Source organism: Rhododendron vialii, chromosome 8a (genome assembly GCF_030253575.1).
Source record: "Rhododendron vialii isolate Sample 1 chromosome 8a, ASM3025357v1".
NCBI lineage: Eukaryota > Viridiplantae > Streptophyta > Magnoliopsida > Ericales > Ericaceae > Rhododendron > Rhododendron vialii.
The window spans coordinates 14,410,266-14,423,098 of NC_080564.1; the positions used below are offsets into that span (position 1 = coordinate 14,410,266).

At 38.3% G+C, this 12,833-nt stretch overlaps 1 protein-coding gene across 1 annotated transcript; it reads right to left on the reverse strand.

Moving 5' to 3' along the window:
- Window positions 1–961: 961 nt before the first annotated feature.
- On the reverse strand, window positions 962–10,626 carry LOC131336150 (uncharacterized). The gene is made up of 7 exons (XM_058371866.1): window positions 10,000–10,626; window positions 7,354–7,496; window positions 4,992–5,263; window positions 4,644–4,798; window positions 4,089–4,351; window positions 2,753–2,815; window positions 962–1,731 (listed from the first exon to the last, which is right to left on the reverse strand). The coding sequence occupies exons 1-7, from the start codon at window positions 10,268–10,270 to the stop codon at window positions 1,477–1,479; spliced, it is 1,422 nt and encodes a 473-aa protein (XP_058227849.1). The 5' UTR covers window positions 10,271–10,626; the 3' UTR covers window positions 962–1,476.
- Window positions 10,627–12,833: the final 2,207 nt, after the last annotated feature.

Here is a 12,833-nt window from a genome sequence, read left to right on the forward strand (position 1 = left end):
GTTTTCAAACTTTAAAATTTAAACAAAAGATAATAATAATAAAATTAGGGATGGGGGTTTGTTTTGGGAGGCACAAATACATTTGCATAGAGTATGAATTAATTAATTGATTGATGACGCATTTTTTGCAAATATTAATGCTTTTTTTTGCTATTATACAAAGTCCAATGGGCTTTAGTTAACATTTATTTATTTTTATTTATTGAAGCTAACCTTTTTCCCCATGGTTACCCTTATCATGGTCGTCGTTCCAAATTAAAAATCCTATATTCTATTTTTCTACTCTTCTATGGAAAGGGAGAGAATCAGTTTGGTGTTCTTTAAAATTGATAGTGTATATACTTGATTCCCAAAACTAATGATTCCCAAAACTAACCAATCTTGCCCACCCAGTCGTTCAAAATTCTGTGCTCACAGACTGTTGGGCCTGTCGGCCTAATAATTTCAATCCAATGACAGCAGCCGGATTTACCATTCAACTTCATGAGATTGCTACAGGACACTGCAGAACCACCACTCGCCAAAACAATTTCAAAGATAGGGAAAAGATATTAAAGAGGAAGAATTTTGTGTGAACCTGCTTAACATAACTTGCCCGAGATCACGTTTATCAAATAGGAACGACGGTTTTCTTTAATTTTGTGTGAACCAGCTTAACATAGCGCTGGAACCATCTCCAGATCACGTTTATAAAAAAGAAACGATGGATTTTCTGTAAACCAGCATAGTGCTGGAACTTGTCCATTATCATGCTTATCAAAAAGAAAGGATGATTTCTTATGTGGACATCCAATCTTTCTGCAAGCTCTACAGTAGCGGAAGTCTCATTCACCAAGAAGCCCTTTTTATGAGTTGATCAGCTCATAAAATGAGTCAGGTTTTCAACAAATCACAGTGAAAGAAGGCAAGATATCACCACATTCAAGAAAAAGTGCGCGACTGGATTCTGGACTCTGACGGATTCTACAAAGTAAAGATTCAAATTAACTCTGGTAGAACAAACTGCTAGAAGTTGTTCCCAACATTAATCATTTTCCAGTATACACATTCTCTTTATAAAAAAAGGTCCCAAAACTCGCTCCATGCCTACATATCATGGCGTCACAATTTCGAACTCTATGATACCACCTAAATAATATAGTCTTTCATCTACTCCTTACTCTGCTATAAAAACCCGCACCACCTTACCACAAATACACAAAAAGAAGCTTCTAATAACTCGTTGATAACATCAAAGCTTATACACTAGCAACTAGGATATTGTTTTCCTATTTACATGTCCAGCTCTTCCAAAAGAGTTGAAAAAGTCAGTGGTTTTGGTGGTATAGGCATAACTTCAAGCTCTACCAGCCGAGCTTTCTTTTCATAATAACTGGCCAACCATATATCACATAGTAATATTCTGCTGAGAGAAACAATGCATGGCTGGCTGGTAATAGAAAGTCTCTGCTTGTTAGTGAAAGGGTCGGGAGGTGTCTAAGAATGTTGGTTCTTTGCCTTTCGCAGAACTTCCTTAAGAACAGCATCAATTCTATGTGCCATGTGGCGTTCTAGGAACATCGACTTCACCCTCTCATAACCCCTCTTTCCCATTGTAAGCCTTCTCTCCACATGAGTGGCGAGTTTGACAATGTTTTTTGCAAGAGGAGTAACGCCTTCTTTCCCAATTGGATGCAGCAAACCTGTGGATCCGTTCACTACAATCTCTGTAGTGCCTCCCGCTGATGTTCCCTGGCATGCGTCACACAAAACATACATATGACAAGTAAAAAGTGAAGAGAACAATTAAGGTTGCAAAAATCGATGAAAAAGGGGCAACCTACTAGCCCACAACAATAACATCAATTCTATCCAGAACCTTGAAAAAATCAAACCAAAGTCAAATTGTGTTCTTTCGAAGAAAATACTACACATCCAAATGCAGTTTCCTTGCATACACTCAGCAAGTGGAAGGAAACAGTTTTTGGATTTGTAATTCGAAAAAATCAACATATGGAGACAACAGATATCATGGAATCTCTTGGATATTGGCAAATGATGTCCCCAACAGAACATAACTGGTTCATGTAGCACATCCCAACTGATTGGGACTTAAGAGCCGGTTTGGTTTGATTAGGTATTCTTAGTTGTAGTCGCTGGATGATAGATACTGGCGAAGTGATTTGTCAACTTAGTTAATAGAGGAGTTAAGTTTTCAAAACTAACATGAAGGAAGGCATCATAAGATTGTTTACTCCATGATCTATTAGTGGCTGGTATTTTATGGGGTCAAGTGAGTGCAGTATCAGAGTCTCTCTTTCTCTCACGGGGTGATTGAGTGAAGGCTCAGGCAGTGCCTTTATAACTGTGACCAGTGCGAGCAGGGGCCACAGCACCCCAAACATTCATTTAACCTTATTTTCCTCATGTATTTGTGGTATTCTCCTTATAACATGGTGCTTTGCCTCCTTCAATAGTTTTACTTTAGCCCCTTTAAAATTGGCTTTTTGTTTCACAATAATATACCCTATTTATATTTGGCACCCTATTTATGATATTCTTTCGTCCGCTACTGGCCGTGATCTTTCTCAAAAATGATCAACCAAATCAGAAGCTTAAGTATTCCGGTCATGTGATGTAACATAAATATTCACATGTATATCTTGTGCCCTTAAAACATGCAACCAAGAACCAAAACTAAAACAAACTTCACAAATTACAACTCTATTTTCCGTAAAACAAAAGCAATAAACAAGGAAACTCCAATAATTACCAGAACAGGTAGCTGAAATGCCATGGCTTCAATGGTTATCCTCCCAAAGCACTCTCCCCGAGCCTAAATAGAGAGAAAGACGAGAAAAAGACAAAAGAATCAATGGTAAGTTGCATTTTAGCACCCCCAAGAAATCTCCAAAATAACTAACCTGGACTAAACCTACTACTAAAAAACATTAAAACCATAGAAAGTAGCCAAGAATAATACCAAGATAGACTACAAAATGAGAAAATGAGGCAAAAATTAAATAGAGTCATAATGCCAAAGATCAGATTCTTGTCACGTTTTAACCAACCAAAAGCAACTGTCCAACGGTAGAATGTGCAACCTACATTTTTCTTACAAAGAACAACCTCCTAACCAGGAACATTCTGAACTACACACCGTAAGCTGAAAATTTCTATGTCCAATAAATAAACTCCCGCATAACACCTACTCTAGGACAGTGGGGTCAGCAGAAGTACAAGTGTTCAACCATCCCAGTATATAGGATTGTAACAGCCATCATTTGATAAACCATTATCCCAGAGAGGTAGGTTGCACGCGCCAAGTATCAAGTTATGAGTAAAATACCAGTTAAGAAACCTTATCTTTCAGATTAGACTGTAGAGACCATTAAGATTTTCAATCCAGACACTCTTTCATCTTTCTTGTGAGCAAAACGACCCTTAGGAGCCTCATCAGAAACTCCCAAAGATCATAAATAACATTTGCTTAACAGAGATTTTCCTGAGCCCATCTAACTATGTCCAATTAGGAACATTATCATTTTCATCGTATCGAAATCATTGTTAATTTGTTATTCATTCATCTCTTCACCAACTACTTTGATCGTGAGAATCCAATTTTTTCAGCACTTGGTATTCTCAGGACATGTTAAGTAATATGAGAAAAAGCAATAGAAGTAGTGTAAGTATCATCAGCAAATGGTTTTTAATTTTATAAACTCCATTTAGGCTGTGAAATTGCTTCTTGTTTACACAACATGTACAAACTAAAACCATACTTTGCATAAGGTTAGCATTGGTAATATGTGCTCAAGTATTTCCTTACTGATGATCTATCCCTCCTTGAGCCTACAAAACGAGGAAAGTGACAGTAGGGAAGCCACATTTGAGGTAACAAAGGGTCAAGGCCTATATTAACCATGCCTCAGTGAGAACTTCACCAGCATCAGAAAATGATTGTCATTAAATTTCAGAGTATGAAAGGACGTTAGTGACACAGCGGATCAACGAATAAGCAAACATTCATATGAACAATAAACCCAAGACTGCCTCATATAAAGGGAAACAGAAAAGACGCAATATTAAACAAATGAGAGTCAACCTACCTGGGAATTCTGAACAAGGACATCAATAGCAGCTAAATAAGGGGCTACTGTCAAAGTTTTATTTACAAAATGGACACGATTCTGGATTTTCTTCTGTGCCACGAAGTCTCGAAGTTCTGACTCAAACTTGGTCTGTGCAGTGATGTCACTTCCTACAATAACTGCATGCAGTGATGGCACCTGTAATTTCTGTTCTTGGATCAATTGCAGACTCTCATAAAATGCACGGAGAAATAAATCTTGGCCTTTTCCACGTGAAACACCTGCCGTTCATAACATTATCGTGATCAGAAAATATAGATGTCAAAAGTATTAGCAAATACATAGCTAGATATTAATAGCTAGGATAGAAAATTGCTAGCAGCCTGCATAAACATATAAATGTTTAGGATCCTTTTGGAGGAACTGACATATTATTAAACCAATAGCATTTGAACATTTAACTAAATGGAGTAACTGGATCTGTCAATGCAGGTAACAGATTTCTACTAACGCGCAAATCTACAGCAAGCGGAGACAAATTGATAAAGGCATTCTCAACAGGTAAAGGCATACTGTTTATGAGAGCAAACACTATATCTTCATTAGTTACTCCAAGAGACTCCCGAACGTGCTCGCGCAAAACCCTTTTTGCTACATTATCTTCAGCAACATCCATTAGTTCCTTGCTATTGCCGAGGTGAACAACATAAGTCTGAGGCATTTTAATCCTACAGAGAAAGGATAATCACCATTGATCAAACCAAAAATCTACCAAAACAAGTGAAAGATGAACTAAGCCACATATATGATCATGTTTTGCTCATATCAGGTGGAGATTCCTAAGCAAACCCTTCTCCACCAAAGTATCCACAACCATGTGTAGCCCTCACACAGAAAGCAACAAATATATTGGAGGCATACTTCAACCGCTCTTGAGTCCTGTTCTTCCAGTATTCTGCTGTTACATGTGAATCGATCATAGCACCAGCAACCATAGGGAGGTGCTTAAGGTACTCCATTTTGAAATAATGACCTCGCATTTCATGAATCCACCACAACACCTTCGGGATAACTCGGGGAACATTTTCCTTGAGAACAGCATCCAGCCACTTCCCAGCAACGGCAGTGTTCAAAACAACCAAATCTGCTTTTAGAGCTCTATCTACAGCTTCTTGACCTTTTGCAGAAAGGACCTAACAATTAGAGGAAAACCATAGTCAGAAACTTGGTGAAAAAGCGACACAGCAGGATCAAACAGTTCCAAGAGAAACAAGTTTGTTCACCATAATCCGCATGAAAATGCAACACAGGCTACAGTATAGCAGCCATAGAAGGAATTCTTTTGATAGGTAACTTAAGATGACGCGAATTGGAGTCTCTTTATGGGGGAAATGCAACCTACGCCAACAGCTGGTACTACCTACTAGGATATAGTTGCAATGAAATTCATCTTAGACTTCTGCTTCAAAATTTTAGATCACAGACATAATGGCTTCTTCCAAGACCACGAGCACCATAATTACAGGAGTACATGTAGAGACCATCCAAATAGATTCTAAATGAAGAAAGCACAGTCACACTCGGAAAACGGTATGGGTTTTCGAAAGTTCATGTATTTTGTTTGACATTATTGGCAAACATTTTTCTAAATTCGAAGGTACCTTTAACTATACCAAATTCTTGGATATTATGCATAATATGCCCCAAAGGAACCAAGTATACACCATTTGTCCAAGGAAATAAACAAATGTACAAACCACTTTGAATCTTTTGACAGCTCTCTGTATCCTTGAGATGGATACCAATTAGTCCAACCTAAGAAGCACAAATACGGAAATGGACACGGACACGGACATTGATACAGGACACGACAATTCTAAGCAAATGGGGACACGGACACGACAAGGGACACGGCGACACGCCAAATATTTTGCATACACATTAGGATACACCATAAGTTATTATTCAGATAAACATTCGATCTGGAAATAACCAAAACCAATAGTATCTTAACAATTCTTATTGTTTCCTTTTAAAATATTACAAATTGAACGAGGGTTTTATTTGGTGATAGGCTGATAGCTCTTATGTTTGTAGTTTTTTCCTCATATTTTTGGAATATCATACCCCTGATATAAGCTTTTCAATATTATGAATTGATCCGTGTCATGTTTTCATCCGTGTCAAATTGAGACACGAGAGTTCTTGCCTCTCAGTGTGTACCCTGTTTAAAACTAACTGAATTTAATGGACATGACACGTTGCATATCCCAAACTGTCCCTGGGGTGTCGTGAGGTGGACAACAAAAAAAAAAAAAACACTTCATTTGCAATAAAATAGCTACCATAAAAGTTAAACGTGCATTTTTGTGCTTGACAATCGGAGGTTTTCCAATAATCCTTGTGATTATGATCCACAGGTTGTAGCTTGATCCTGGTCTCGGGACTTCCCAAGTCACTGAGTCTTTGATAAAGTTGTAAACAAAAGGAGTATACCCTATCCAGAAACCCCTCCCTACAACTCATGAATTAATAATTAATTAATTATCACAACAGCAGGGTCTACTTGATATGAATGAGTAGTTAATGAAACTTTTCACAGGGATCTTTCAAAAAATTCTTAATTAATACTAATATTATCAGCTAATCAGACAGCTTTATTAGCTCACGATGGTATTTGATTCACCAAATACATCATTAATGTACTCTCTTTCATACATATGGCGCAACCCAATTCTTATTCCTTGCCCCCTAGATAGGAAAAGTAGATAAAAAGAAAAAAGGAACCATAAGAAACACAAATCAAACTGCAACACAAAACACCAGCACGGCATCACAGATTCCCAAGACTGTGATGTTACATAATGACACTGCTAGGTACAGTAAGAAAGGTATGGCGCCAACCATGCTTATCTAATTTTCCAGAATTCCTAATTGAGAGACAATCATTCAGAGAAAAATTCACTATAAACAATGGCCTATTCATTTCGTATCTATCAGTACCTCAACTCTGAATACACAGGAAAACCACAACTTATGTAACTATTCAACTCTTAATACACAGGATAGCAACTAATGAAACTATGCAAGCTTCAGTCAGCATCTTATGACGATTGGAGTTCTCAAGCTAATGTTTGTCGATAAGATTTTAAAATAAAAACAGAGAACAATAATAATACCCAATAAAGAAACTTCCAACACATTCATGGTAAGTGAATGACGATGCAAACACCAAAACCTCAAATTATAAGCAGTCAGAGAAGCTAAAAGCAGTGTGTATGACCTGTACTCCTCTGCCCAACATCTTATGTTCCAAACTGTGTACCACCTCATCTCTTTCTGAAGGTTTCTGGTTTGTAATCCAACAAACTTCAGCACCAACACCTCTTAATAGAAATGCTAACTCCATCAGCAACAATGGCCCACCTGAAGAAATTATTCAACGACGAAATTTTTAGCAGGAAATATTGACCTGCAATAGGACCAAAAGCGCCCTATAAAGAAAGGAAAAAGTGTTCTAAAAAGCAACTTAAAGAGAGGAGGGACAGAAGAAATGTGCGGGCAACAATTGGATTCTTTCTTTGATAGCCACGTAATATCTACATATTCGGGTTTAAGATCAAACAAGGAAAAAATCATGTCTTAATTGTTACTATATGAAGTACTGATTGGTTGCATTACTTCAACATTTTACTCAACAATGACAATTAGGAGAAATCCAAGCTTCTAAACCAAAATGTTCTTCCCTGAATTAGAATTGGTACAAAATATAAGGCAAGCCAATATCCAACCTAGTTTACATGAGTATTTTGTATCTATCTGATCCTAAGGCATATCGATATGATTTATTCTGAAGGAAAACCAGATGAAAAACATTCAACTTAAATCCTTGGTGCGATTGTGACCCAAACAAGCTACGAACTACAGTGTCGGGGGTTTAGAGCACATGGCTATGAAGTACATGTCGGGGGTTCAAATCCCTCCTCTCCCCTAACCGTCCTACAAATCTGTGAGTTCCCCAACAATCGTTGTGAGCCCTTATTCCTCTAATTATTTCCAATCTACCAATGAATAGTCATACAGCAAACATGGCATTCCTATTTTGTCCTGTTCTCATTTATGGCTCGAGTTAAATTGAATCCACAAGTGAACCACTTACGTTAGAACAGGATCCCTAACTCCCAAAACCATAATCCAAAAATAGGAGCTTCCAATCCTTCGACACCTGGGATCTCGTTATTTGTTTCCTTGAGACCACGTTGTCAAAAAAAAAACTTCATGAGCATAATTCTTGTAGTTACGGATGTCACTATTCCATTCACAAATGGTCATTGGCTGACTCTATATATTAATTTTGTATGATATAACTTTCGTCAGCCGGCTGAGCACATCACTTTCTTATGCCTTGTTTGGATGGTGTTTTGAAAATTTTTGAGTTTGATTTTTGGGTAATGAGTGGAGAAAAAAATTAGGGTAATAATTGGAGATAGGGGTAATGAGTGGAGAGAGATAGAGAGAGAAATAAGAATAATGATTGGAGAGAGAAGAGAGAAATGAGAGTAATGATTGGAAGTAGGGGAAATGAGTGTTTTTTTGAGTTGGAATTTTTTTTCCAAAATACCATCCAAACAAGGCATTAATCTCTACAAAGCAGAAACGCATTTACCGCATAAAGAGCTAATACATCAGCTGCAAAACTCGGTGTTGTATAAAAACCCCTAAACAGACATGAAGGAGCCAACTCATACAAAAGGACCAGAAAATCCCTGAGAGACTAGTTCCCAAAGGCCTGCCTTCTTCTCGGATATCAGTCTATGATTCAGTTCCCAAACAAATCCCTGTGGGCCCTTCATCCTTTAATTCTCCTCATTCTACCAATGAATAATCTATTCTACGAAAATATACTACGATTTCTAACCATAAAAATACACAATTTAAAACACTCGGAGGTAAAAAGATTTCAAGGAGAGTTGCATAAAGTTCCAGCTCATAGGACTAACTACATGAAAACAACTTACATGATAAGCAAAGATCATAGCTAATAGCACTCCGATCACACAACCACATTTATCAGCTAAATTTACATAAATCAGCCCTTACAACCACAAAAATCTGATAAACTCAATATATATGTATATACTTGCGTCAAGGGCAGCTCTAGCGTATAATGAGGGGGTTCAACCACCGATTTTAAAAAATGTACTAAAATTTGTATCTCTTTACATATAATTCGATTTTTCATTAATGTTGTCAACACGCACGAAGCCAAAAGTAAATCAAAAATCAACTAAATTTTTGGAGTAAGTAGAAAACAAAATAAACTAGGTTGTTACGATCCTAAAGTCCCACATCGCCTAAGCATGGGCTTGGCATAATGTATATAAGCTCTTGGGCACCCTCCCCTTGTAAGCTGATTTCCAAGGGTGAGTTCTACCCATGAGTTTGTATCATAGGCCCAGTATATTATCAACATTAGCAAATTGGGGGCTGGAGCTATTATCAACATTAGCAAATTGGGGTCCGGAGCTAGCTCAGTTAGACTCTTGCATCTCATTAGGAGATTAGGAGTTCGAATCTTCTTACCTGCATGTGAGTGTTCTCCCTTAGATGGGCTATTCCTTTCTTTCTTGTGTTTCTTACCTATGATGGACTTATTTCTTGTATTGAAGTTGTTAGGCTTGGTTATCTCATGGACTTTCACAATTGACGTAGTGTCCGGCAGAGTTTATACTTTTACATAAAGATATCCCCTATCAATTGACAAAAAACGAAAAGAAAAAAGATATCAATCTCCAACCAAAAAGTTCTCTTTACGTTTGTGTCGTCGCCCTGAACTAAATTTCTGGATGGTCCCGCTCCTAATTTGCGATTCAAAAAATCAAGTCTAATTTGAAAACGTGGAGTGAGTGTGAGAGCAAAAAGAGAATACCAGAAAGCGAGAGCTCGTGAGAAACGAGTAGAACGTGCTTAGACTTCATGAAACCGAGCGGACTCGGAGCCGCCGCTCCAGCTGCGGTTCTGGTCGCCGGGTGAAACCGCGTCTTCGGGACCTCGAAGTGGTGCCGATCGCAGGAAGAGTCGAACGCGGCCCTAAGAATGAAGGCGAGGGCGGTGGAGACGGAGAGGGCGACGAGGAGGGGCAAGAGCCAGCGCTTGTTGTGAAGGAGGGCCACCCCCCATCCCGCCGGATGTTTCGCCATAGCAGCAGGTGATGATGATTATGATGGTGGGTAGGGTTAGAGGTTGGTGATGCGATCTCCGTCAGTGGTGTCCGCATTTTAGGGTTTGGAGATGTGTGTACATCTGGCTACGCGGCGAATTTTGCCAATTGGAAAAGAACCACTGGTGATTTGATTTGTTCAAGGAGCTTCGGAAATCACAGTGGAATGAATGCATGTAGGGCCGCAGGAGTATTCTTCGTCGTCTGTTCAGTTCCGAGAGAGGTGGCCTGTGGGGGGGGTTCTTTTGTTTCCGTTGGGTTAGCGATTTGTCGATGTTTAGTTGGGCCTAAACTCTGCTGAAAACAAACCAATTTGATCCTCCGTTTAATCAATTCACTTAAGATAATTTAAGATAATCATATAGATATACCAGAATATTTTCTATTGACCTGTGTCTTTGACCTGTATTTTTTTATCAAATCAAAATTAATAAGAAACGTTGCATTTCTGGCGTCCTTTCTTCTCGCATTTAAGTGCACGCCTTATGTTATTGGGCTAAATGTCTCTTGGCTCGAATTACTATTGTATTAAAAATTTATTTCACAATAACAAATGATTAATATGTTTCCACCATTTTCACAAAAACAAATAATTAATATGTTTTCCACCAAACCATGTGCCACAAACATCTATTCCAAGCCTGATGGATTTTTTTTCTTTTTGCTTTATTTCATGGAGAATTTCAAAAAAAAACCCTCCATCTACCATGCGAAATCAATAACCCCCTCCATCCACCAATTGAATCAATGTCCCTCCTCCATCTTTTTTGGAGTTTCAATGTCCCACATTTTTTTGATGTTGTTACAAAAACTAATGGGAAAACCATCTCTATCAGAATATCCCTTAAATGCCCCTCTCCCCCATTTTTTTGTTTTTTGGGTAACAAATTCTACATTTCACTTCTTCGTCTAGAAACCTCCTCTCGCACTCTCTCTTACTCATCATCAACGATGGCAATCTCCATTACCGAAGACTACTTGGTCTCAAAAAACCACCTCAGGTTCACCATCAACTACCACCGCAACGCCCGCCACTGCCTCCCCCAAAATTGTCTGCCAATGGCTGTGCACCACTCTCCACCGCAACACCCGCCACCCCCTCGCCGTCGGCCTGGGCATCCAGTGTAACGCCCCGATTCTAGGGAACGTTAATTTAATAAATTTTTCAACACTTAATAAAACGAAATATAATGTCATTACAAGCCAAATTATTCTCAAATTCGTGTTATACTTATTTAAATAGATGAGGGAGGGGTACTAAGGTAACTTTCACTTCTCTGGACGACCGTCTTCTTCTGCATTATTCTGCTCAGCACCAAACTCTTCCAAATTATAAAATCCCCCTGTTTGTCTCTAAACTCTAGCATAAGATGTCAGGGTCACAAAAGTAACACCGTGAGCAAAAGCCCAATAGCTAACTCCTACCCTATGTCCCATACATTAACAAAAATAATATATAACAATTTATCATTTCTAAAAAAAAATTTAGCATCACAAAAATAATCAAATGTGTCGGTGTCTTTCAGAGTTATCGTAGCGTATTGTAAACCGTGTCATCATTTTTCAAGTATCGATTCCACTTTCCATTTTATTTTCTTGAGCACTGGTTCAGTTGACCATCTTTCAATACCTACCGGATTCCCAGGCTAAGTTTAGATTTTGCTACCCAAAAGCACTGATTCCCCTAACCATCTTTCAGATTCCATCGGGCTCTCAGGCTCACACACACACACCTGAGCCATGATTCAGCTAACCATCTTTCAGATTCCATCGGGTTCTCATGCTCACACACATACACACCCGAGCCATGATTCCGCTAACCATTCTTTCAGATTCCATCGGGTTCTCATGCTCATACACACGCACACCCGAGCCATGATTCCGCTAACCATTCTTTCAGATTCCATCGGGTTCTCATGCTCACACAATTATTAATCTTTCACATTTCATTTTCTTTTTATTTTTTGTATTCCACTTCTCATTTCTCGTGTCTCGTAATCATGCATCATTTTCTCGCGTTCACATTATTCTTTCAAAGCTTGCTACAATCGTTCGATAATAATAAATCACTAATTTCATGCATCTCTATTTTCAATAACATTGAAAATTATAACATCACAACTTATCAACAAACATGCAGTTAATTAAGGTTTACAACGATAAAATCAACTTTTCAATTTAAACAATTTAATCTTGTGATATCCTAAAAATAATATATAAATAGTTAAACATATAGCACATCCACATTATACTTAGGTGAGTAGATAGAAGGTTTCTACCGTTCTTCTTGGCGATAGAGCGGCTATGGAGTACGTCGGGTGAAAATGCGGATGGAGTAACGTCGTTTCGGCTTGATCGAAGACTATAAAGAGAATAGTTTTCTTTTTCTTTCCCTCTTTCTCTTTCTCCCCTTCTATTCTCTCTAAGCTAACAATTGAAATGAGAAGTGAGGAAGTGAGGTGTGGTGTGGGGAGGGGAGGGGAGGGGAGGAGTGAAGCCTATTTATGCTAGTACAAAAAAGATTCTAAATTATATCTAGATCA

Excerpts from the sequence above, each read along its gene's own strand:
- LOC131336150 (XM_058371866.1), bottom strand. The coding sequence starts at position 10,270 with ATGGCGAAACATCCGGCGGGATGGGGGGTGGCCCTCCTTCACAACAAG. Across the intron at positions 5,264-7,353 it reads TGTTGGGCAGAGGAGTACAG|GTCCTTTCTGCAAAAGGTCA; the intron begins GTCATACACACT and ends TCTAATTGTTAG. Across the intron at positions 4,352-4,643 it reads AGTGTTTGCTCTCATAAACA|GTGTTTCACGTGGAAAAGGC; the intron begins GTATGCCTTTAC and ends TATGAACGGCAG.